Raw genomic sequence first — 27723 nt, 5'->3', positions numbered from 1 at the left:
GAGATCATCTCTCATTGCCGTTTTACACAGAGACAGCGGTGCTGTCTCTGGAGAGGAGACGGATCTGTGTCTCTTGTACATAGAGACACAGATCGGTCACCCCCCCAGTCACCCCCCTCCACCTACAGTTAGAACACTAAGCAGGGATACATTTAACCCCTTCCTCACCCCCTAGTGTTAACCCCTTCAATGCCAGTCACATTTATACTGTAATTAGTGCATATTTATAGCACTGATCGCAGTATAAATGTGAATGGCGCCAAAAATGTGTCCGATGTGTCCGCCATAACACCGCAGTCCCATTAAAAATCGCAGATCGCCGCCATTTCTAGTAAAAAAAAATAATTCTGTCCCCTATTTTGTAAGCGCTATAACTTTTGCGCACTCCAGTCGCTTATTGCGATTTTTTTATTTTTTTTACCAAAAATATGTAGAAGAATACGTATCGGCCTAAACTGAGAAAAAAAAATGTTTTTTTTTTTTTAAATTGGGATATTTATTATAGCAAGAAGTAAAAAATATTGTATTTTTTTCAAAATTGTCTCACTTTTTTGTTTATAGCGCAAAAAATAAAAACCGCACAGGCGATCAAATACCACCAAAAGAAAGCTCTACTTGTGGGGAAAAAAGGACGTCAATTTTGTTTGGGAGCCACGTCGCACGACCGCGTAATTGTTAGTTAAAGCGATGCAGTGCCGAAAGCTGAAATTTCACCTGGGCAGGAGGGGGGTATATGTGCCCAGTAAGCAAGTGGTTAAGGCTTCATTTCCACTGGCGTTTTTACAGCCACTTTTGTTAGCTTTTTTTACAGCTTAAAAACGCCTGTCCATGTTTATTTTTTTGTAAACTAGAGCTCAAAAACGCAGCGGTAGCGTTTTTGCGCGTTTGAGCGTTTTTAATGTCTGGCGTTTTTACAGCTCTATTGCTGGAGCCACAGATCGCCCTGGTCCCGCGTTTTTTTTTACAGCTCAAAAACGCCTATGCCATTTGCAGCTCAAAAACGCCTATGTGGGCATGATGCCATAGAATAACATGGACAGGCGTTTTTAAGCTGTAAAAAATGCTCAGAAAAGTGGCTGTAAAAACGCCAATTTGACCATCTCAGGGCCTTCTGTACACAATTTGTGTACAGAACTCCACCAGGGAAGTAATTTCTTGCTTGCGTGATTGGATCAGATTTTAGGCATCCTCTGCAACAAAAATGCAATTTTGGGTAAGATACTTCCAATGGGTCAATTACTTCTTAACGGAATGCAGACACTTTCTCCATAAAACTCTGAAAGTGCATCAGCTGATTAATAAAGAAAAACTCATTCCCATTCAGACCGACTCTGTACATTGACATAATCAAACAAAGTGGCTAAGTGGTTAGCACTGGTAGTGGCAGCACTAGGGTGGTCGGTCTGAAACCCAAATATGGCAATACCTCTCTGGAGTTTGCATCTTCTCCCTGTGCCTGCATGGGTTTTCTCCAGATACTCCAGTTTCCTTCCACATTCCAAAAACATGCTGGCAGGTTAACTGGTTCCTGTCTAAATTGTCCCTAATTGTACAGTAGGTGTTTGTGATATTGTGTTTTTAGCACGACAGCATCGCGCTGATTCTCGGCGACATGGTGCCGAGATCTCGCACTCACTGGAATAGTGACAGCACATTCCAACGTGCGCGTCATAGAAGCGACGGGAGATCCGACTTGGATTCCCGCCAATTCTACACGTGTGCGGCGTTCCGGGAATCCCCGCCGGATTTTAAATAAAAATTCGGCATGGGTTCCCCCCTCAGGAGCATACCAGGCCCTTAGGTCTGTTATGGGTTGTAAGGAGAGCCCCCCTACGCCGAAAAAACGGCGTAGGGGGTCCCCCTACAATCCATACCAGACCCGTATCCAAAGCACGCTACCCGGCCGGTCAGGAAAGGAGTGGGGACGAGCGAGCGGCCCCCCCCCCCTCCTGAGCCGTACCAGGCTGCATGCCCTCAACATGGGGGGGTTGGGTGCTCTGGGGCAGGGGGCGCACTGCGGGGCCCCCCACCCCAGAGCACCCTGTCCCCATGTTGATGAGGACAGGGCCCCTTCCCGACAACCCTGGCCGTTGGTTGTCGGGGTATGCGGGCGGGAGGCTTATCGGAATCTGGGAGCCCCCTTTAATAAGGGGGCACCCAGATACCGGCCCCCCACCCTAAGTGAATGGATATGGGGTACATCGTACCCCTACCCATTCACCTGGAGGAAAAGTGGTAAAAACACAAATAAAAAACACAGGGTATTAAAATATTTTATTAGTCTGCTCCGCTCTTCTGTGACATCTTCTCCGCTCCGGGGGGTCTTCTTCTATGTTCGCCGCTCTCCGCTCTTGACTCGGCGCACCCCGGTTCTTCCTCCCGCTGTCCGGTGCCTTCTCCTTCTTCCGCTGTTCTGTGACGTCTTCTCCTCTTCTTCCGCTGTTCTGTGACGACTTCTACTTCTCCCTTCAGGCCGCTGTGCTGTGACGTCTTCTCTTCTTCTCTTCTCCCGATGCTGACACGTCGCCTCTTCTCGCTGCAATGACTTGTGCACGGCTTGCGTCGGATTTATATAGGCCTCACAGTCCCATCATGCTCTGGTACCTACCCATGTGATACCTACCCACGTGGTACCTACCGGAGCATGATGCCCCAGCCCCAGAGCACCCAACCCCCCCATGTTGAGGGCATGCAGCCTGGTACGGCTCAGGAGGGGGGGGGGGCGCTCGCTCGTCCCCACTCCTTTCCTGACCGGCCGGGTAGCTTGCTTTGGATACGGGTCTGGTATGGATTGTAGGGGGACCCCCTACGCCGTTTTTTCGGCGTAGGGGGGCTCTCCTTACAACCCATAACAGACCTAAGGGCCCTGTATGCTCCTGAGGGGGGAACCCATGCCAAATTTGTATTTAAAATCCGGCGGGGACCTCCCCCTCAGGATTCATAACAAACGCCGCACACGTGTAGAATTGGCGGGAATCCAAGTCGGAACTCCCGTCGCTTCTATGACGGCTTTCTCTCCATCGCGGCAAGCCAGCTCGGCGCTGGCTCCCGCGATGGGGCTCGTAGGTGCTCAATCTCGCCGAGAAAGGGAGCGAGATCGTAAGCTCCTTGAGAGAAGGAATTGATGTGCATGTACAATATATATTTAAAAGCACAGCATAAGTAGTCTCTGCTAATAGGTACCTGAAGTAAATAAATAAAACAAGGAACTATTCCTTCAGTACAGAAATAGGTAGGAATCTGCAACAACGTTTGTTAAAAATTGATTGATCGATACATTGATCAAATCGAGGAGGTGTTTCTTTCTCCACAAAAGTGGAGTTACTTCAGTAAAAGAAAAAAAAAAAACATGGTTAAAAACTCTTGTTGGAGGGAGCTGCGGTGGCTCAACGTGATTGGCACTGCGCTGACAAGCCATTCACCTCTGCAGCTAGGGGGTTCGGTTCCCGGTCTCGGCTACATGTGAATTGAGTTTGGTGGTCTCAGCCCGGCTCCCGGTGGGGGTGCTATGCGAGGTAAGCCTGCGCTTAGTACACCCACTCCCCTCCCACAAAAACCACCACACCTACACACGCACTCGAAATTGGGTTAACACACACGCACTTTGACCACACGGTCTCTAAAAGAGGCGAAGGATTAACGGGGCTGGTTGAGCCGGCTAATCCTCTCACTCCCTTATAGGGAGTCCCTCTGTCCCGTTGGGCTTCAAAGCGGAGCAGGTAGGGTGGGCTGTGTGGGAGGATCCCCTCACACACCCGCCATTGCCACCCGGGGCATGGAGAAAGGTGGCAGATTGCCTCTGGGGGAGGCCTGCCTACTCCCAACTCCTGCAATCCGGCTCCTCTCTTGAGTACACGCACAAAATACACTTTAAAAAAAGAAAAAAAAAAAAAAAACTCTTGTTGGGCACCAGTCATACAAGTTACTTCTGAAAAAGTATATCCTTTGTTCTGCCAAAAACTGCAACCATCCACTCTACAGTGACATCACATGTTGCCCACAGCAGTGATCTTCTGGCACTACAGAGACAGCACTACTAAAAGTAGTCTCGCTTGTCCATTGACAAGACTTCTAGAATTCTTCTCTCAGAATGCAAGGTGTTATGTGCATGGAGGAGGGGTGGATGAATGACGGATTCTTCATCGTCCATTTCCAGAGTGCATTGCATTCCAGGTGAATGATAGAAGTTTTGTGATTACAGTGGACAGGAAGGGGACAGAAAGTGAAGGGCCAATGGTGTGAAGCCTTTACAGTTGCAGCCACTACTCCTAACCCCCACTTTAACAGAAAAGAATGTCTACGGGGAGTATCCAGCAACATTTGTAGGACGATTTTTACAGTAACCTGCAGAACATGGGATATACTTGATTAACCACTTAAGCCCCGGACCTTTAGGCAGCTAAATGGCCAGGCCAGGTTTTGCGATTCGGCACTGCGTCGCTTTAACAGACAATTGCGCGGTCATTCGACGTGGCTACCAAACAAAATTGACGTCCTTTTTTTCCCACAAATAGAGCTTTCTTTTGGTGGTATTTGATCACCTCTGCATTTTTTATTTTTTGCGCTATATACAAAAATAGAGCGACAATTTTGAAAAAAAATTCAATATTTTTAACTTTTTGCTATAATAAATATCCCCCAAAAACATATATATTTTTTTTCCTCAGTTTAGGCCTATACGTATTCTTCTATCTATTTTTGGTAAAAAAAAAAATCGCAATAAGCGTTTATCGATTGGTTTGCGCAACATTTATAGCGTTTACAAAATAGGGGATAGTTTTATTTATTTTTATTTTTTTTACTACTAATGGCGGCGATCAGCGATTTTTTTCGGGGCTGCGACATTATGGCGGACACTTCGGACAATTTTGACACATTTTTGGGACCATTGTCATTTTCACAGCAAAAAATGCCTTTCAATTGCATTGTTTATTGTGAAAATGACAGTTGCAGTTTGGGAGTTAACCACAGGGGGCGCTGAAGGAGTTATCACCTAGTGTGTGTTTAGGGGGGTGTGGCTGTAGGTCCGACTTCATCGATCGAGTCTCCCTATAAAAGGGATGACTCGATCGATGCAGCCGCCACAGTGAAGCACGGGGAAGCCGTGTTTACATATGGCTCTCCCCGTTCTTCAGCTCCGGATAGCGATCGCGAGGGGGCAGCTAGAAACGAATAGCCGCGCCCTCGTCCCGGATTGCTCCCCGCGGGTTTCCGATCACCACATGTACCGGGGGGGGGGTCCCCGATCGGACCCCCGACCCCAGGAAAGGCAGGGACGTACCTGTACGTGCCATTCTGTGGACGTACATATACATGCGGTGGGCGTTAAACGGTTAAAAGGCAACTTATGTGATTGATACTCGAGTATCATATATAAGCAACTATAAAACTGCCAAAAACATCAAATACAGCCAATCACTTACAACAAAAATATATGGACAGAATTAGAATTTCTAAGATTACATTCGGCGATCCCTTCTGTTGAGTGCTTTACAACAAGCAGCTTGCTATGGGGGCAAGTCTCTAGTGCTACATCGCTGGATCGAGATGGGGCTCGGGTAAGTATAAGCGGAGTTGCTGCACACAGTAGGCTTTTTTTTATAGAATGCAATAAGATAAAAAAACTTCTGCCTTTGCAACCACTTTAACCATTTTTTTTTCAGTTTAAACGATTGATATGCTTTGTATTGTGAATAAAAGATTAGGTAATTTGAGATTTAAAAACGATTGCATTCTGTTTTTATGTAGATTTTACACCGTGTCCCAATTTTTTTATATTAGCATTTAAACGATCCCTGAAAACCCTCCTCTTCAGAGAAGCCTATCCTACCAACACCTAACAACTGTCTATTTTCTCCATCAGCTCATCCCCCACAGTTATTACCTTTTGTTTCACTTGAACCTCCCTTCTACATTGTAATCCGAAAATCAGTCTCTATCGCTGCAGGCTGGTGTAGTGGAGCGGGTTTCGCTGGTGGGAGCCGACGCTTCCTGTACCTCAGGCACACAGACACACAGGGAGCCGGGGGGAGGAGGGGTGACATCAATTCCGGGTGGGCGGTGAGCCGAGTTGATGACAGTCACTTCCAGGTGGCTGGGGGGACCAATAGGGGACGTGTTTACGGAGCATGCACTCCTTCTTTAGACCTGGTCTATAGGTGACGCGTTTACAGTGCATGCGCTCCTTCTTCAGACCTGGTCTGAAGAAGGAGCGCACGCTCTGTAAACGCGTCACCTATTGGTCTCCCCAGCCACCCAGAAGTGACTGTCATCAACACGGCTCACCGCCCACCCAGAATTGACGTCAATCCCCCGCCCACCCCTGACTCCCTGTGTGGTCTGTGTGCCTGAGGTACAAGAAGCGTTGGGTGCCACCGGCGCAACATGCTCCACTACACCAGCCTGCAGCGATAGGATAGACTGATTTCCGGATGTTCTATGTTGTGACACACTCAGCTTTATTCTACCCTTGTGAGTACATATGCTCCATTTGCTCATTAAATGATTTGTGATATACTGCACTTAGAGTGGCGCCTCTGTGCTTCCTCCCCCAGCTGACTCAGGATTTGCTTCATATCTCCAATGGGCTGCCTTCAAAATGCTTTTAATACGGACTATATGGACTTTACTAGTCTCATGTTTTAAACTATTGCCTTGCTTTTAATATTCCCCCCTTTTGCTTGAGTTTTTCCCACATCGCCACTGGTGCATGCGCCAACTCCCTCCTACCTAAACATTTACAGTGTGTTGTTAAAGAGGAGTTCCACCCAGAAATGTAACTTCTGCGGATCGGATTCCTCCCCTTCTCCGGTGCCACATTTGGCACATTTCAGGGGGGAGGGGGGAGCAGATACCTTTCAAATCTAGTTATCTGCTCCCACTTTCGGGGAAAGATCGCCACAATCTGTGCGGCAAACTACGCAATGTCCGGATCCTCCTCTTTCCCTCACCGCTGCCTTCTAGGAGACACACAGGTCCCAGAAGACAGCAGAGACCATTCAGAAAGCGCAGCGTGACTAGCACATGCGCAGTAGGAAACATGCTGTTAAGCCGCAAGGCTTCACTCCCTGTTTCCCTTAGTTAGGATGTTGGCACCTGCACCCGGAGCCAAGGGACAGGTCGGCTTCAGGTGATGACATCGCAGGCTCCCTGGACAAATTAAGTGTCCTTATATTAAGACCCCTTTCCCAACGGGAGGCATTTTTCAGGTGCTAAAGAGCTAGAAATAGCACCTGTAAAGCGCCTGAAAGAACCCTCCCCTGCAGCCCCAGTGTGAGAGCACAAATGCTTTCACACTGGAGCGGTGCACTTCTCAAACATTTGAAAACGTCTTGCAAGTAGCATCTTTGGAGCAGTTTAGAAATGGTGAATACACCGCTCCTCCACTGCCCCTGCCCATTGAAATAAATGGACACCCCTGTCAGAGCGACAGTAAAGCGCTGCTGAAACAAGCAGCGCTTTACCGCTAAAGTGGCTAGCTGACCATGTAAAAGGGCTCTGAAAGTAGCAGCTACAGTATTTGTAGCTTCTGACTTTAAAAAATGTAATTCCCATGCGGAACTCCACTTTAAGATAGAGGTGATGCTTCACCATGGTAAACATTGCCTCGTCCCAACTCTTTTTGGAATGTGTTGCTGCCATCAATTTCAAAATGACCTTGTTTTTTTCTTAAAAATATGATTTTTAATACAGCTTACCTGTAAAATCCTTTTCTTGGGAATACATCACCGGACACAGAGCCTTAATCACTTATGGGTTATGTAGTCACCACAGGTGATTGGACACTGGCAAACCCAATTAAAATTTAGTTCCTCCCCTATATAACCCCTCCCAAATGGAGAGTACCTCAGTTTTGTAGAAAAGCAATAAGCGTTCCACATTAACTCCGAAGAGGGGTGGGAGCTCTGTGTCCTGTGATGTATCCCCAAGAAAAAGATTTTACAGGTAAGCTGTATTAAAAATCCTATTTTCTTGATAATACATCACGGGACACAGAGCCTTAATTACTTAATGGGATGTCCAATAGCAATGCCAACATTTGAGGGGAGGGAGACACAGATCAGAGAATAAGACCGCCATTGAGCCAGAGGATCTACACTGCTGCCTGCAGCACACTACGCCCGAAGGCGGTATCCTCATAACCTCTCACATCTACCTGGTAGAATTTAGTAAATGTATGGACCGAAGACCAAGTAGCAGCCTTACAGATCTGAGCCATGGAGGCCTGTTGATGCACTGCCCATGAAGCACCAACTGCTCTAGTCGAGTGCGCTTTCACCTGAAAAGGAGGCATCTTCTTTTCTAAACCATAGGCCTGAATAATGACTTGTTGAATCCAACTTGCAATAGTGGATTTTGACGCTGCCTGGCCCTTCTTTGGGCCTTGTGGCAGAATGAAGAGACAATCATCCTTCCTTATCTGAGCCGTAGCTTGCAGATAAACCTTTACCGCTCTAACAACATCTAGAGAGTGTAGACTCTCTTCCTCCGCAGACTGCGGATCTGGGAAAAAAAGATAGTAGGACTATAACTTGGTTCAGATAAAAACCTGAGAACACCTTAGGTAAGAAATTCGGATGAGGCCGCCGCACCACCCTGTCTTCATGAATAATCATATACGGTTCTTTACACGAAAGAGCCGGCAATTTCCGATCCTCTCCTGGCTGAGGATATGGTTACAAGAAAAACAGTTTCTGCGTCAACAGACTTAGAGAAACCTGGTGTAAAGGCTCAAAAGGTAGCTTCTGTAAAACAGACAATGCCAAATTTAAATCCCATGGGCACACGGGAGACTTAATCGGCGAATTCAATCGCAGTGCACCCTGAACAAAGGCCCTGACTAGGGAATGAGAGGCAAGCGGTCTTTGAAAAAATACAAAGCCCAGATTTGACCCTTGATAGTACTCAAGGCCAACCTCATATTTAAGCCCAACTGAAGAAAGGCAAGAATCCTATTAAATGGCAAACTTCCTAGAAAGCCACTTTCTGGGTTCACACCAGGAAACATATCCCTTCCAGATTTTGTAGTAGATGAGCCTGGAGGCCGGCTTCCTAGCATTATCCAGAGTGAATAGGATTGGCCCCGAGAGCCCAGGTTTTCTCAGAATGTCGGTTTCAACAGCCAAACTATCAAATTTAGACTTTGTAAGGCAGGATGGAATATTGGACCCTGCGATAAAAGGTCTGGGTGTAATGGAAGAACACAATGTCTTCCTACTGCCATCCTTACGATTTGTGCGTACCAAGGTCTCCTGGGCCAAGCCGGGGTGACCAAAATCACAGACTTTCCTTCCATCTTGACACTCTGAAGAAATCGTGGAAGAAGCGGAACTGGAGGAAACGCATAAATCAGGGAATACTGATCCCATGAGATTGTCAGGGCATCTGACCCTTGAGCATAGGGATCTCTTGTTCTTGACACAAAGCTGTCCAGTTTTGCGTGGAACCTGGAAGCCAACAGGTCCACATCTGGGGTTCCCCATTTCTGACATATGATTTGAAACATGTCTGGGCGTAGAGACCATTCTCCTGGAAAAAATCTGCCTGACAATTTTCTACCCCTGGAATGAAAACCGCAGATAGGCGAGGAACATGCCTTTCTGCGCAGGCCAAGATGTGATTCACTTCTTTTTGGGCATCCAGACTTCTCGTGCCTCCTTGGTGATTGATAAAGGCCACGGCCGTAGCATTGTTGGACTGAACCCGAACAGGCCAGCCTTGCAGTCTGTAAGACCAAACTTTGAGGGCCAAATGAATTGTCCGAGTCTCCAGAATGTTGATGGGCAGGAGCTTTTTGGCTCCGGACCACTTCCCCTGGGCAGATGTTTCTTCTAGCACTGCCCCCCAGCCCAGAAGGCTGGGGGGCAGTGCTAGATTTTGGGGGAGCAACAACCAATTGAGGCTCTGGCAAACCCCTGGAGATAAGATCATAGGAAGATCCAGGGCCTGAACATCTTTGTTCCAAGCTGACTGAATTCTGCCCTGTAACGGTCTTGAGTAAAACTGGGCTTAAGGGACAGCCTTGAATGAGGCTACCATCTTTCCCAATAATCCCATGCATAGACGGATTGGAAGGACTTCTTTTCGCCTTTACCACTCAAACTAAGTCTCCTATGGCTTTTGCCTTCGGATTGGGAAGTAATACCTTGCTTAAGGATGTGTCTATAATCATGCCCAAGTATTCTAGCCTTTTTTGAGGCTGCAAGGAAGATTCCTTTAGATTGAGGACACAGCCTAGATACTCGAAATATTCCACTGTGCTGTGCACATTGTGGCCCAAGCGTGCGACGGACTGATCTATGATCAACAGATCATCCAGGTAGGCTGTTACTGCTATGCCTCATGCCCTTAGCCTTGCTAGGGCCGGGGGTCAGTATTTTTGTGAACACTCGAGGTGCTGTAGCAAGCCCAAAAGGAAGGGCCACAAACTGAAAGTGGCGTTAATCCACCACAAAACTTAGAAACCTTTGGTGAGCGGGAAATATTGGCACATGTAGATATGCATCTCTGATGTCTATTGAGGTCAGGAATTCTCCTCCCTGAAGGGTGGAAACAACTGACTCCATTGAGTCCAGGCTCTGGCAAACCCCTGGAGATAAGATCATAGGAAGATCCAGGGCCTGAACATCTTTGTTCCAAGCTGACTGAGATTTCTTCTCCGCACATGTTGAACGTGATTAACCACCTTAACACTGGCGAAAAAACTGAGGTTCTCTCCATTTGGGAGGGGTTATATAGGGGAGGAACTCAATTTTAATTGGGTTTGCCAGTGTCCAATCATCTGTGGTGACTACATAAGGAACCCTGCGAGTCACCCCAGAGTCTACAGCAAATCTGGTGCCTTGCAGGACCTCTGCCTTAGAGCTGCACGATTTATCGATAAGAAACAAGATCGCAATTTTTTCCGCCTTGTGAGCTTAAAAAGGCATTTTACCGATTCTTTCTATGCAAAGAATTCTCTGCTCAAGCCGACACCTGTCAAAAAAAAAAAAACAAGCAACACAACATTCCTAAGCCCTAAGCCAACTATAAACATTGTAACATTTTTAAATGCACGTTAATGAATTAAAAAAAAAAAAAAACACAGTAAAGTTAACCCAATTTTTTGGTAGAATGTTAAGGATGGTGTTATGCCACGAGAATCGTGATCTTTGTTTTAAGCAAAAAAAAATTGTGATTTTCATTTTGGCCAGAATTGTGCAGCTCTACTCTGCCATACTGCCAAGTACAAATGCACAGGTCTCACAAGGGGTACTTACAGAACAACTGCAGGGAGAAGGGAAGGATATCTGTCCATCTGCAACCTTGTCACTGTACAGCAGCAGAGTGTCAATGGATAATCATCCTGCAAGAATTGTGGTGGTGGATCGGCTTAGGGGAGGACAAGGCGGCTGAGAAGATGGTGCATGAATGAGGTTTTGCGCATAAAGTGGTGCACGCATGGGCAATGTGATGACACAAGGGGGGCCCTTAGAGACTAAAATGGTCATTTCAAAATGGCCTACACAAATTTAGAAAAGGGAGCATCGGGGGTGCCAAATTAAAGAATGGTGCAGGGCCCTGTTCCTACCTTCAGCCTGTGACCGTAAAAGTGTTCTGACTGGAGTTCTGATGCCAACCCCAGTTGGGGTAACAAAAGCAATAATACCAGGCTCCTATCCTTTCCTAAAAGGGAAAGTTCTTAACATACCAAAGCAGTGGTGGGGAAGGCAGCCTGCAGCCCCACAACAGACAAGCTGGAGATTGCCATGCAGGATCCAGGGGAACATGCCCCATCCAGGCAGTCTTTGCCTTCTCTGGTGGACATACAAGCCAAGAAGTTTTTAAAGGTCGGAGTTTCACTAGTGGGTGTAGCAAAGTCTAAAGCCTATAAGCCATTCTGGGTCACATTACAGACCAGCCCTGCATCTTCAACATAGTGGTGTCTCTGACTGTGCAGTAAATGAAGGATCTTGATAGAAGTAGGAGGCTTTGTAGAAAGGGTTATGCTTCGTTTTGAAGGAGAGAAGAGACTTATTCACCCAAAACATAAAAAAAAAAAAGAACCATGATGGAGCCGACTAACAGTTTTGTTGCTAATCTCCAGTCGCCTGTAGGCAGTAGTATAACCGTCTTGTCCCAAAAATATCTTTATTTTGCCCAATGAAGAAAGAAATGGCATTTACCCAGAAGTCATTACTCCAATCTACCAGGCATCACTGTACTAAAAATGGCAACAGTTGCCTTTATCTTTTGTTAAACAACAGGCCATATTTAGTTATATTCTGGTCACACCAATGCACGGAAAACTAATTCCACAAGTCTGTGGGGGTTATTAAAGCAAAAGACTAAAACAATCAAAATCACAAACATTTGAATGCAATAAATCATAAAACACAGATGCCAGGGACATTCAACAACAAACATAAAACATAACATCTCCCTCCCCAACTGAAAACAAATCTGCACGAAGTACAGGGAGACAAAATATTTTCACATGGGCCTGTTTACCAAAATGTCACGCTTGCTTTGTGCTAGTTAATAATGAAAAACGAATTGTGGGCCGCAGCATCGCAACTGCTTAATGCAGAATGTGTGCAGGACTTTGCCGCACAATCTGAACGCTCCAAAGCTGATTTATGTCAGAAATAAAGTTGGGATTTTCGCTGTTAACTCAAAACATACCACCTGAGGGATTCCATAACAGTTCATAAAATGTCTTTTTTTTATAATAAAAGAAAAAAAGTAAAAAATAAATAAAAAAAGCTACATCAGCCTGCATTGCAAGCCCCCCCCCCCCCCCCCCAACCTTTTAAAGAAAAAGGAAAAACATATGTAGCATCATGTGTGCACTGTTAGAGGGAGGGATGTAAAAATCTGAAACGGCAAATAAAGCAGGTGGTATAATTCTGAAGAGTGACTCAGAGTTTAATGGCATTACCAGGTTATTCTAGCAGACTAATTCTCACTCACTGCATGACTTCAATGAAGCTCTCAGCGCTCACGCTGACTTCGATTTAGTTCAAGTGCTATTTGATGTGTTTCATCTGGAGTTTTATTCACTTCAAACTACACTTCATTTAAGCAGACTGCTGTTGCACTCATTTATTTTTCTACTTTATTACTCTTGCGTTGCTATTGTGGAGTTTACATAACAGAGGTGCCCTGCGCTGTTTAGGTTTACAGCAGAGGTGTCGGCATTGCTGACAGATACAGAATATGATGAGGAGATCTCTTGTGGCAAACAGACAGAAGACGTGTGGAAGGAACGTACAGAGTGTAGTTTCTCTCACATGCAGATTATGTTACTGTGCAACCATGATGGGAAATTATAGATAAAAAAAGGAAAAAATGTGACCTGCTCATGTTATAAAACACCTGTAACAGCTAATGCGTTATCAGTGTAACTGGGGTGGTTTTGAGACATGGAAGAAATAGGTGCCACAACTAAAGCCTGTCGGACCCTGCACGTGCCATTGCTTCAAATGTACAGTGAAACAGTTAAATACTTTCATATAAATGCTCAAAGTTAAAGCCTACGTTTAGGTTGATGCGTTGTATTTTTTATCAGCACAAGGGACAGTAGTTATATTTAATGATACATGTCCCTTGTGCTGATGCCAGCTCGCTTATGCATCGTACACACAACCGTTTTTCTCGACAGGAAAAAAAACAAAGTTTTTCCCGACGGGATTCCTCTCAAGCCTGCCTTGCATACACACGTTCAGGCCAAATACCGCCCGTCCAAAGCGTGGTGACGTACAACACGTACGACGAGACTATAATGGGGAAGTTCCATTCAAACAACGCCACCCTTTGGGCTGCTTTTGCTGATCCTTGTGTTAGTAAAAGTTTGGTGATAGACGATTCAGGCTTTTCATGCACTGCATTAAATGATGCAATAATTTGCAGCGTGACGAATGTGATATCTCCATTACAAATGCTAGTTTTACCAGAAAGAGCGCTCCCGTCTCATACTAGATTCTGAGCATGCGCGTTTTTTTCCCTCGGAAAAGCATACACACGACCGGTTTTCTTGATGAGAAAAAGTCAGCCGGGAATCCCGATGGGGAAAAAAGAAAGCCGATTCTCTTTTTTTTCCCGTCAGTTTTGTCGTCGGGAAAACTGCGATGGAGCATACACACGGACGATTTTCCCGGCCAAAAGCTCTCATGGCAGTTTTCCAGACGGTCATGTGTACGAGGCATAAGTTGAAATCTGAAATCCTCTGCCACCCATACTCTCGCAGACATAATCTTCTGGTGCTGCAGGTGTTAATACAAGCATTGAAACTGTCACAGGTACTTGTCAAGCGTGTCGACAATGCTCACCCTTTTAGCCCGTTTCCTATAGCTTCTATGAGTGAAAACGCTCTGTGATTGGAGAAGTTTTACTGGAGTTCATTAGATCAATTAGGAAAAAGGTACTTACCGTTTTTCCCAGAAAATAAGACCGGGTCTTACATTAATTTTGGCTACAATAAATGCATTAGGGCATATTTTTAGGGGATGTCTTATCTGTCCAGTCTTCTCTCTCCCTCTCCCTCCCTGTCGGCTCAGGAGTCTGCATCAATGTAATCCCCAAAACAAACCCTAGTTAATGTTCTTAAAAATAAAATTAAATCGGCTCGGTAAATGGATTATATAATGTCCAGTGTGTGTCTTTATGCAACACTGAAAAAAATACCTTATTTACAGCGCTGGATGCTCACATGACCCGCTCATGGGCGTCCGCTCCATAGGGCAAGGGAGGGCTTTTGCCCCCCCCCCCTAGAAATCAGTGACATGATTCTCTGGGAGGAAAACAGTGGGCAGGAAGCAAGGCGGCGGCACAACAAATTCAATTAGAGCTGCTCTCTCTCTCTTCTAGCTCCAGCTGACAGAGAGGGGGACGATCGGGGGAGATATACAGTACAGACAGCCCGCGGCTCTCCTCTTTCTGTCACTGCGCCGCTGCTCTATTTACCAGTGAACTCGGCAGCGGTGCCGTGACAGGGAGAGGAGAGCTGCAGGCTGTTTGTACTGTATATCTCCCCCGATCGCCCCCCTCCCCCTCTCTGTCAGCTGGAGCTAGAAGAAAGAGCGGCTCTAATTGGATTCGCCGTGCCTCCGCCTGGCTTCCTGCTTTCCTCACCATGATTGGCCACAGCAGAGGGCCAATCAGAAGACTGGGGGCATCATGGGAAATGTAGTCCCTTAAGAGTGGCGGCCCAGCGTGTATACAGACACCATGCTAAAGCCCCAAGCATGCAAGCACTCTGCTGCGGGGGGGGTTACAAAAGGAAAAAAAAGAGAATACTGTGCTCATGCTAGGGGAAGCCAGAGAGAGGCATGCTGTACCCACACAATCAGAGAGCCACGCTGTACCCGCACCACCAGAGAGCCACGCTGTACCCGCACCACCAGAGAGCCACGCTGTACCCGCACCAACCAGAGAGCTATGCTGTACCCACGCCACCAGAGAGCCACGCTGTACCCGCACCAGAGAACCACGCTGTACCCGTACCAGAGAGCCACGCTGTACCCGCACCAACCAGAGAGCCACGCTGTACCTGCACCAACCAGAGAGCCACGCTGTACCCGCACCAACCAGAGAGCCACGCTGTACCCGCACCAACCAGAGAGCCACGCTGTACCCGCGCACCAACCAGAGAGCCACGCTGTACCCACGCACCAACCAGAGAGCCACGCTGTACCCGCGCACCAACCAGAGAGCCACGATGTACCCGCACCAACCAGAGAGCCACGATGTACCCGCACCAACAAGAGAATCATTCTGTACCCGCACCAACCAGAAAGTCACGCTGTACCCACACAACCAGAGAGTCACGCTGTACCCACACAACCAGAGAGTCACGCTGTACCCACACAACCAGAGAGTCACGCTGTACCCACACAACCAGAGAGTCACGCTGTACCCACACAACCAGAGAGTCACGCTGTACCCACACAACCAGAGAGTCACGCTGTACCCACACAACCAGAGAGTCACGCTGTACCCACACAACCAGAGAGTCACGCTGTACCCACACAACCAGAGAGTCACGCTGTACCCACACAACCAGAGAGTCACGCTGTACCCACACCAACCAGAGAGTCACGCTGTATCCAAACAACCAGAAAGCCACGCTGTACCCAAACAACCAGAGAGGGAGTCACGCTGTACCCACACAACCAGAGAGGGAGTCACGCTGTACCCACACAACCAGAGAGGGAGTCACGCTGTACCCCACACCACCAGAGAGAGCGCCCCGCTGTAACCGCCCCACCAGAGAGGGAGCCCCGCTGTAACCGCACCACCAGAGAGGGAGCCCCGCTGTAACCGCACCACCAGAGAGGGAGCCCCGCTGTAACCGCACCACCAGAGAGGGAGCCCCGCTGTAACCGCACCACCAGAGAGGGAGCCCCGCTGTAACCGCACCACCAGAGAGGGAGCCCCGCTGTAACCGCACCACCAGAGAGGGAGCCCCGCTGTAACCGCACAACCAGAGAGGGAGCCCCGCTGTAACCGCACCACCAGAGAGGGAGCCCCGCTGTAACCGCACCACCAGAGAGGGAGCCCCGCTGTACCCGAACCACCAGAAAGGGAGCCCCGCTGTTCCCGAACCACCAGAGAGGGAGCCCCGCTGTACCCGAACCACCAGAGAGGGAGTAAGACTGAGCCGCTGCCAGAGTACAGGCAAGCTACACTAGTGACTAGAGTCACCCCAGAGTGAGTTACTTATTTATTACATTACTTATCCTAGGAACTGAGCCATTAGGAAGTGTCTAACCTGATATCCTCCCATCTATGCTGGGGGCAATTATTGCAGAAAATGACACCCAATGCTGGGAGTTTTGAGTGAGGAAACTGACACCAGTGCTGAGGGTCATTATTATGTACACTGGTACAGATGCTGAAGTTTTTATTCTAGAAATCTGCACCGATGTGGGGGGTTATTGTTGTTGTTACTGACACCAATGCTGGCGATTTTTTATTGCAGAAACTGACAGCAAAGCTGGAGATTGTTATTGCAGAAACTGGCACTGATCCTAGGGGTTATTTCTTTTTGGGGGGGGGGGGGGACTCCATTTTTTTATGATATTGTTATTCAAAGTTCCTAGTTGCTTGATAGTTGCATCAGGTTTCTCAAACCTTTGCATGCCTGCGCTTTATGTGATATTGACCAAGCCCCTCCCCTTCATGACACTGTCAAAAAGGGACCAAGCATGGATGACCTTAAAATGATGCCTCCCCCTGAAAAAAGTTCAGCGGACGCCCATGGACCAGCTGTAGCTTTTCTTCCCCACTCTGAGCACTGCTGAAAAAGATAATGAGATCCCTACTTATGTCAGCCCTGCTCCGAGCACTGCAGAGGGAGGGTCCGCTGACGTCAGCCGGGAGAAGAGGAGGAGAGCTCCGGGACACATGAGTTGTAAATAAGGCCTTTTCTAAAATAATGTTAGATAAAGACACACACTGGACATTATATAATTCTTTTACAGCATGGAGTACATGGTTTTACAAGGACTTTAACTAGGGATTATTTTCGAGGAAGGGCTTATGTTGCAGCCTCGTCCAGTGCCTCACTTGTGTGGGATGTACCGAGAGAGGAAAGATACCAGCCCTAGCGAGCCACAGCTATAACTACGATAGCGGGACATGAATACGAGAAACGGCACCATCACGAGCTAGAGGAACTAGCTAAAAATTCACAAAAAGGTGAACATCCTCTACTTTCTCTATACCCCTGATAACAAGGAGTGAATCTGTGATTTAAACCTGCCGCCATTGGAACCGATGGAGACAACGGATCAAAGCTTCTTTTCTGCTGGGTGGTAAAGTATGGATAATATCCACATGAAATGCATAAACCACAACCCCTGAAGCTTGTACTTATAATCTAATAGTGTCCGGCTCCATTAAGTATTAATTTACCTTAATGCACCTGCAGCATATCTGATAAATATATTGCGGGTGGCACTTAAATGTCTAAAAAAAAAAAAAAAATGTTTGTCAAATGCCCTCCTCTTGAAACATGATGGAAAAAATGTAACTTTAAAACTACAGCACCACTATAATTACCTTCAATTATAGAACCCATTTGGTACAATCAGTGCGCACTTTAAGGACTGTCAGTTTTTGGATTACACAACAAAAGTACATCAGTGTTTTCAAATATCAGGACAAGTACAGCACGCCAGCTTTGCTGTCATTACCTTATTGACTTAATTCTTGATAGGTCCTGCCATTATCCTCCGATAGGTTAGCTCCTTATCTCTCCCATCCCACACCTTCCATTCATTTGGACTAACCCACAGCCAGCCATTTATAATTTGTGATTATAGGGATCTATACAAGACCCCAATCCACCAAATTATACTTCAATGAGTTGATTTGTTGACTGACTGTGGGCTAATTCAATGCGTCTGGACTTTGTTCAGTGTTTTTTTTGTATTGTTATAGGTTTGTCCTGTTTGTGGAAATATTAATCAATTGCTTGATTGCATTCAATCAGTTTTTAAGAATATTGCACTATTTCTAGTTGGAATCTTTGATACAATAAATATACAATTTGTTAATGGAATAAAATCATGTTTTTTTTGATAATTTCCAGTTTGATCAAATTTTTTTTGCCATTTGTAACCCTTTACCCAGCACTCTATGTGACTGGGTACCATTCCTTTCCTTATATTGCAACCATCCTAGATAATCAACATAGTTCTTTTTTTCGGGGAAAACGCAGTAGATGTTTTTTTTATTAAAATAATTTTATTGCCATCATCCATAAACAGAAATAGAAGAAATAATGTAAATTAAACAGTGTGTGTTTAGTATCACTTAAGGCTGGGTTCACACTTGTGACAGGAGATGGTGACCGGCTCTCAATGGAGGCAGTTCACAGATCTCCGGTGCGGCCGCTGAGCGGATTGCACAGAGGTCCTGTGCACCTTTGGCTCAGTTTCAGGTCTGAGTTCAGGCAAAAATTTGGGCCCGATTCATCCCTGAAACCCAGAACAGGGACGCACTGGACCCCTGCTGTGAGCTGCATCCAAATTAAGTGTGAACCCAGCCTTAAGGTTTAGATTGAACCTGTGCTGATTGAAAAAGTGGTAAACTATTAGCAAAGACAGAGATTGCAGCTCCAGGCAGGTCTTATTGGGTGCAATCTTCTTCTCAGGAACTAAGGGTGCTAGCAATGCACATGGCAAATAAGAACAAAAGATGATCAGGACAGCCGCACTCCAATCCAACGTAACTTTAATGTAAAAAACAATTAGCAGAGACTAAACTGTTTGTAATACTCTGACATTCACAGACATGATGGAAATTGTAGTTCCTGAACAACTGGAAGGCCGTAGTTTGAAGACTCCTGGTTTAGATACTTAATCTACCAGAGCACCCTGTGAACCCAGATTCACAGCATGATGTACCGTATAGACTGACTTGAGCTTCAAAGTTAGAGCTTAGGCTGTCCTCTTCTGTTTCTTCTATCATACAGGTACATCAATACAATGTAAAGCTATATTTTTCATTTTCCTGTACCCCAACTTTAATTTGACATTTAGGCAAGGTTGAAAAAAGACACAAGTCCAACCTATGTGTGATTTTATGTCAGTATTACATTGTATATCCCTGTATGTTGTGGTCATTCAGGTGCTTATCTAATAGTTTTTTGAAATTATCGATGCTACCGTTGAAACCACCGCCTGTGGTAGGGAATTCCACATTCTAACTGCTCTTACAGTAAAGAACCCTCTACGCAGTTTAAGGTTAAACCGCTTTTCTTCTCATTTTAGTGAATGGCCACGTGCCTTACTAAATTCCCTTACACGGAAAAGTTTTATCCCTATTGCAGGGTCAACAAAACGGTATTTGTACAATGAAATCATATCCCTCTCAAGTGTCTCTACTCCAGAGAGAACAAGTTCAGTGCTTGTAACCTTTCCTCATAACTAATGTCCTCCAGATCCTTTATTAGTTTTGTTGCCCTTTTCTGGACTTTCTCCATACTTCCTGAGAACTGGTGCCCAGAACTGCACAGCATACTCATCTACTAAGACCCCCTAATCCTTTTACATCCTAGATTCCCCCAGAGGTTCTTCCCCCAGTGTATAGATCGCATCAACATTTTTGCCACTCAAATGCATTATCTTATATTTTTCTACATTAAACCTTATTTTCCATGTAGTTGCCCACCTCATTAATTTGTTCAGATCTTCTTGCAAGGTTTTCACATCCTACGGAGAAGTTATTTCCCTGCTGAGCTTAGTACCATCCACAAATACAGAGATGTAACTGTTTATCCCATCCACCAGGCAGTTTATGAATAAATTAAATAGGATTGGTCCCAGGACAGAACCCTGGGGGACCCCACTTTCTACCCCTGCCCATTCCGAGAACTCCCCATTTTATCACTACCCTCTGAACTTGCCACTGTAGCTTGTTTTAAATCCATGTACTCACCCTATGGTCCCAGCCAACTGACCTTACTTTGTAAAGTAAACGTTTATGGGGAACTGTATAAAATGCTTTTGCAAAATCCAGATATACCACATCTACGGGCCTTCCTTTATCTAGATCAGTGGTTGTCAAACTTTCTAGTGCTGTTACACCTTGATGAAATTTCCCAAGTTGTGGGGACCCCCAACAGTAAAATTATTTACAAAGTGTATAGCACCCAAGCATGTATCTAGCACTGACACGGAATAACCACTTTTGAGGAACCAACTGGGACGTTCATATATCAATGATATGTCTTGTTCCATATTAATTATTTTCTTGCATAGCCACGTCATGTTGGACTTAAAAAAAAAAATGGCGGAACTCCGCTTTAAGTCCAACATGACGTGGCTATGCAAGAAAAAAATTATTATGGAACAAGACATATCATTTATATATGAACGTCCCAGTTGGTTCCTCAAAAGTGGTTATTCCGTGTCAGTGCTAGATATTCAAAGTGTATAGCACCCAAACATGTATCTAGCACTGACACGGAATAACCACTTTTGAGGAACCAACTGGGACATTTATATATAAATGATATGTATTGTACCACAATTATATTTTTCACAGTCATGTCAGACTTATTTAATCAAAATCGATGTATTAATTACACTGCTGTGACAAACAGTACAAAAATGCCTTAATTACCGGTATTTAGTGCCTGGCTTGCCAAAGTACCTCAGGTTACCTCAGGTGTTCTGTCAGCATCAGCAACCCATCTATTATATTAACCGGAAGTGACGCCGCCGCCATCTTGGTACCCTCGTCCGCAGCAAGGCTACAGTTAGAAGTCAGCAAGCAGACATCTTTTTACACCCACCAAAGTCTTGTATTTTACATGTATTTTTACCAGTAAACTGAGCTTATATACTATATAAAGCTTATATAGTATATAAGCTCAGTTTACTGGTAAAAATACGTGTAAACTGCAAGACTTCGGTGGGTGTTAAAAGATGTCCGCTTGCTGACTTCTAACTGTAGCCTTGCTGCGGAAGAGGGTACCAAGATGGCGGCGGCGTCACTTCCGGTTAACTCTGCTTGCCGACTTCTAACTACAGCCTTACTGCGGAGGAGAGTACCATGATGGCGGCGACGGAACGTCACTTCCGCACGGTTCTCCTCTCCCGGAAGTGACGTCTTGCTGGCCGAGACGGACAGACTCAGGCGTAAACAGTAATTTCGGGTCCGTCTCGGCCAGCATTACAGTTTGGACTAACATTTGCGACCCCCGGCAAATTGCCAAATGACCCCCCAGGGGGTCGCGACCCCCAGGTTGAGAACCGCTGATCTAGATGGAAGCTCACCTCCTCATAGAAGGTTAACAGATTGTTTTGGCAAGAACGATTCTTCATGAATCCATGCCGATTACTGCTAATGATACAGTTGTCATTGCTAAAATCTTGTATATAGTGCCTTATCCCCTCCAAGAGCTTGCATACAATTAATGTTAGGCTAACTGGTCTGTAATTCCCAGGGATGTAGCTTGGCCCTTTTTTAAATATTGGTACTAACATTGGCTTTTCTCCAATCCGCTAGTACCATTCCAGGAAGTAGACTGTTCGTAAAAATTAGAAACAATGGTCTGGCAACTATTTGACCGAGTTCCCCAAGGCCCCATGGGTGCAAGCCATCTGGTCCCGGTGACTAATTAATGTTACGTTTTTCCAAGTCTACTTCTGACTCTGTTAGTTTCCTGTGACGTGTCATGAGGATAAACATTGCAGTTTTGGTCACTGAAGCCCATACCCCCGATTCCCTTGTGAAGACTGAGGAGAAGAATAAATGTAATACCTTCACCATCTCTCCATCCTTAGTAGCCAGATTCCCTTCATCATTCTTTATGTGATTAATATGAACTGACCTGCCTGTCTTACTATATATGTACTTAAAAAAATATATATATATATTTTGGATAAAAAAGGGAACAGTTGAAGTTTCCTTCCATTCCATAATTTATGATGCCATGTTATTTGGGCATTTAACTGCGTCTATGAAGACACGCAAAAAAAAACACTTTTTTCGTAAAAGGGTTAAACGTCTTTCCCAGGACTTCAAGTATGGAGGCCTTTATTGAACAGAACTTCACTCCATAATGCACAGATTTTGCAGTTATTTTATATATTTGACTAGCTGGGTACAAATGTAGTCACCCAACAAAAAAAGGAGTTGCATATCTTCAGCACCTAGCAAACTACCAGTCTAATAATATACGTCACTGTTTTAAAGGATGAGTGTGCAGGCAGCACCTCAGCAGGGCAGGAATTACACACATTCTAAATAGAATTCCAGAAAATGTAATGACACCAATAAGTATGTTGAAAGTAACATTAAAAGCAATTACTTATTTTCCCCAAAATAATGAGGAATAATAAAACACTCAACAAATCTTACCAGTATTGCTGCAGTCTCAGGAGTTTTCCATACAAAGCTGTACTAAAGGCAGGGATAACAGGGACAGGGCTGCAGTAAGATCCGTTACTGTCAACAGAAGTGAGGCCAGCTTGGAAGCCAAAAACCTGCAGAATAGATCAATCACATATTATACCTATTTATCGATTGTAACTTTAGTGTGTTATCACAAACTTGTATGATCTAAGCTAGAGTTCTCTGAACTGCGGCCCGAGGGCTGGACGCAGCCCTTTGTTTGCCTTTATCCAGCCCTTCCTCCCATTAATATGATAAATTATATTGCCAACTGGCGTCAACAATGGGGCATCATTTCTACTACTGACGCCAACAATGGATCATTATTTTGCCCAATGATACCAATGATGGGGCACTACTCCTCCCCCTAATACCAAATGTGGTGATGTTTACTCCCACTGATGCAAGGAAAATTTCCACTCCCGTTGGCCACAGTCCAGCCCCCCTGTGGTTTGTCAAGGTTACAGTTAACCAATAAGAAAAAAGATATGGACACAGGTCTCCAATGTTTTAAGACTGCAAGTTCCAGGTTTGTCATCTGCCCTGGAACAAGCATGCAATCAGTGAAGTCTGAAATGTTAAATCATCCAGATACTTGTTCCACATCAATGATTCTATTAGGTATTGAAGACAGTATGGCCACCGAAAACCTCTATTTTTATAAGCCAAGTCAATAAAGACACCTATCTTGCATTAATTTTCAATGATTTATTTTAACATGTACCGTATATACTCAAGTATAAGCCAAGTTTTTCAGCCCTTTTTTTTAAGGCTGAAAATACCCCCCTCGGCTTATACTCGAGTCAGTGTACCTGAAGGGCTGCGAGTGTCTATATTTTAAAAGTCGCGGATTCCCCCTGGTCCCTTCTGCGATAGGTGTTTCCCAGCAGACACTGTGTTCGGTCCTCGGACAAGAGAAGTTCTGTGATGCACTAAACACGGTGTCTGCTGGGAAACTGAGTCTGAGGATGAGAAGACATCCATGATAGGCTGCTGGGAAACGCCCATCACAAAACGGGACCAGGAGGAAACCGCAAATTTTAAACAATGAATGGACGGCCGCAGCCTGTTAAAATTACAAGTACACTGACTCGGACACAGTGAGGTGGCAATGGGCACAGTGGTAATGGGCACAGTGAGGTGGCAATGGGCACAGTGAGGTGGCAATGGGCACAGTGAGGTGGCAATGGGCACAGTGAGGTGGCAATGGGCACAGTGAGGTGGCAATGGGCACAGTGAGGTGGCAATGGGCACAGTGAGGTGGCAATGGGCACAGTGAGGTGGCAATGGGCACAGTGAGGTGGCAACGGGCACAGTGAGGCGGCAACGGGCACAGGGAGGCAGCAACGGGCACAGGGAGGCAGCAACGGGCACAGGGAGGCAGCAACGGGCACAGGGAGGCAGCAACGGGCACAGGGAGGCAGCAACGGGCACAGGGAGGCAGCAACGGGCACAGGGAGGCAGCAACGGGCACAGTGAGGCAGCAACGGGCACAGTGAGGCGTGCAAATGGGCATTGTTGACCCTCTTTTCCGCTCACAGTGGCTACTGCATTCTCACCCTAGGCATATACTTGAGTCAATAAGTTTTCCCAGTTTTTGGGGTAAAATTAGGTACCTCGGCTTATACTCGGGTCTGTTTATACTCAGGTCGGCTTATACTCGAGTATATACGGTATGTCAAATTTAACAAACTGTTTTTATTCACTTTCTTTTGGCCCATTAAATATACCAATGAAAGGGTTTTAGTATAGCTGTTGACTAAATATATATATTTTTTAAAGTACAGGTTTATACTGACAGAAATTCTGTGAGATTTCAAGATCCCATACACTTTGCAATGTTTGCTCAAGTGTTATATCAGCCCAGTTCAGGTCTGTAAAGAGAACACCTTCATTGAATGGAGAGGAGAGGGAGATGTTCTTTAATCCTAAAACATGGCCTGTCTCCTTAGATACAGAGTGATGAGTGTGCGTGCGCAGGCTAGGGTAGAAATTGTGCAAATGGTAAAACAATGAGAGAAAAAAGGCGAAAAAAATGGAAAAAATAAAGACGAATGCAACCACCACTTTCCACAAGGTTTACTCAATTTCCTTTTGGCAAAACTGCAGTCTCTGGACAATCAAAATAAATGTTAAGCCTTCATCCAGGCTACTGAAGTAGGGGAGTCAAAACCCTAATTAAAATCTAATTTTCATGTCAGGCTAGAGTATTCCTCTAATATATGACATTCAAATCACTAGAGTTCACTCTTTAACTTCCCATTATGCAAGTATAGTGTTGCTGATTTATCACATTGGGGATGTCTTATACAGTATTCCTCTGCACATCTGTCCTAGAACGAACTGTTGGGGTCCATAATTGGTTCCATACCCTCCTACACATGAGCATTTATGCTTTCTTGTGACGACTTTCTGCAAGGTCTTTGATGTTTTAACTACATACCGCAATGATCTGTGGATATAGTTCTTTGTTGCCCTTTACAGGTCAAAAAAATATATATTTTTGGGATCATGATGTGAAATTCTGAATAGAATGTTTTCCTTCACTTCGCAGGTCACTGGTTTCTGAATGTATTGAAAGACTTTATTCTACAGCTACTTAGAATGGAAGCAAAGGATTCTGGGTAGACAACTTGTTCTCTGTCTGCCACACGTCCTAATATCAACCCAGGATGCAAGAGAGTACAGCAATTGCTCACATGCAATGCACTTATGACATATGTGATCCATTATCTAGTATACTATGGTAAAAAAAAAAAAATAGGCACTAAGCCATCAAAGTCTACATTTTATGGTCAAGAGCCCTGTGTGTGTATTTCAGGTGAGGCAGGTCACACGGTAGAGTGTTCTTTTATATTCCTAATATCCTAACTATACACAGAGAGAAGCACGTGGCATAAATAGTATTCAGGGAACTATGTGATATCTTATCTAGTACAAAGAATATAAAACAAGGCTTTGTTAAGCAAAAATTAATGAGGATGGCTCTATGTTTTGTGACACTTTCTGCAGATGTATGAGCAATTCTTTTTTTTTTTTGGAAAAAGTAGGAAATGGTTAAGACCTCTGTTAGTTTTTTTTCTTTTTTTTGCGGTCTGTAGATCATTGAGGACGTTTCATATTGCTTCCTGTCCAGGAGACACAACAGAAAGCAAACGAAAAAACCCCGGGAAATTCCCCTGCCACTGGAAGACTTCTCCTCTATTCCACTTCTGGTAAAAGGAAGATGGAGAAAAAAATATACGACTTGTATAGTCATATACAGTTATGTATAAAAGTATAAATGATATAATATTATTGTGATTTCAATAGATCATAAATAAAATATTATAAAAGCATATATTTTTGTTTCTTCTACATATTAAAGCGGAGTTCCGCACAAAAGTGGAACTTCCGCTTTAAAGGAGTTGTAAAGGTAAACGTTTTTTTCACCTTAATGCATTCTTTGCATTAAGGTGAAAAAACAACTGCGGATTAGAGGCCCCCCGAACCCCCCCTTTACTTACCTGACCCCTCGAAAGTCCCGTGCTGTGAACGCGCAGTTTTCTCAGCCGTCTTCCCGGCTCATTCATTGGTTGATTGAAAGCAGCGCAGCCATTGGCTCATGCTGCTGTCATTCACATCCGATGACACGGCGCGCTGGGGGGCGAGGCCAAGTGATACAGTCAGCGGCTATGGCCGCCGGCTGTATCACAGGAGAGTGCCCGTAAGAACTCAACACCATGCAAGGTTGCTCGCATGAAGGTGTTGAGTCCGAGACAGCCGCCGAGGGACCCCAGAAGACCAGGTTCAGGGCCACTCTGTGCAAAACGAGCTGCAAAGTGGAGGTAAGTATAACATGTTTGTTATTTAAAAAAAAAAAAAGCACTCCTCTCCCCCTTACATGCCACATTTGGCATGTCATTTTTTTGGAGGGAAGGGGGGGTGGACACCTAGTTTTGACAGGTACCCTGCTCCCACTTCCTGCTTATGTCGCTTCACCGCCTGGGCTACTCCTCTATACCCCCCTCTGTGCAATCTTCTGGGACACGTCACTGGTCCCAGAAGATTGCCTGGCCACTAAGAGTGCAGCCCGGCTCGCGCATGTGCAGTGCGTGCCTGTGAAGCTGTCACAGCCGGGTGCCCACCCTTGTAATGACGGCACCGAAGAAAGAAGGGGGGGAGGAGTGAGGCTTCAGGCGGTAGTGGTTAGCACTTTCACCTAGCAGCAAATAGGGTCGCTGGTTCGAATCCTGACGACGACACAATCTGCCTAGAGTTTGCATGTACTCCCTGTGCCTGCGTGAGTTTCCTCCGGGTACTCCGGTTTCCTCCCACACTCTAAAAGACATACTGGTAAATTAATCAGATCCTGTCTAAATTGACCCCAATATATGTATGAATGTGTGTTAGGGACCTTAGGTTGTAAGCTCCTTGAGGTTTGGGACTGATGTGCATGAACAATGTATATGTAAAGCACTGCGTAAATTGACTGCGCTATATAAGTACCTGAAATAAATAAATGGTTGTGGAACCAATCATCTGAGTTTCCATGATTTTTTAAAGGGAAAAATCGCTTTGATATACAAGTGCTTTGGATTACAAGCATGTTTCCAAAACAAATTATGCTCGCAATCCAAGGTTTTACTGTAATTGAATCCTAAACTGCAAATGGCAGGTTAGTGTTGTAACAGTAATGACTTGGTAAAAAAAATGCAGACTTAAAATGGTCTTTGGCACATGAATGCATACCTGCATAAACGCATATACCATATGCGTGTTTAACTTTTTTTTTACTTTAATATATTTTTCAATATACATTGGGACCATCACAGCATCCAATAGCATTGCAGAAAG

At 45.3% G+C, this 27723-nt stretch overlaps 1 protein-coding gene across 1 annotated transcript in view; it reads right to left on the bottom strand.

The window, feature by feature from the left end:
* The window catches only part of VPS13B (vacuolar protein sorting 13 homolog B), a 1252356-nt gene that overhangs the window by 1025428 nt on the left and 199205 nt on the right, over positions 1–27723 (bottom strand). Inside the window, 1 exon segment of the mRNA XM_040354774.1 lies at positions 22855–22979. Coding sequence (XP_040210708.1) covers positions 22855–22979 — 125 coding nt within the window.

Source organism: Rana temporaria, chromosome 5 (genome assembly GCF_905171775.1).
Source record: "Rana temporaria chromosome 5, aRanTem1.1, whole genome shotgun sequence".
Taxonomy (NCBI): domain Eukaryota; kingdom Metazoa; phylum Chordata; class Amphibia; order Anura; family Ranidae; genus Rana; species Rana temporaria.
This window is presented reverse-complemented; position numbering and strand designations above follow the sequence as displayed.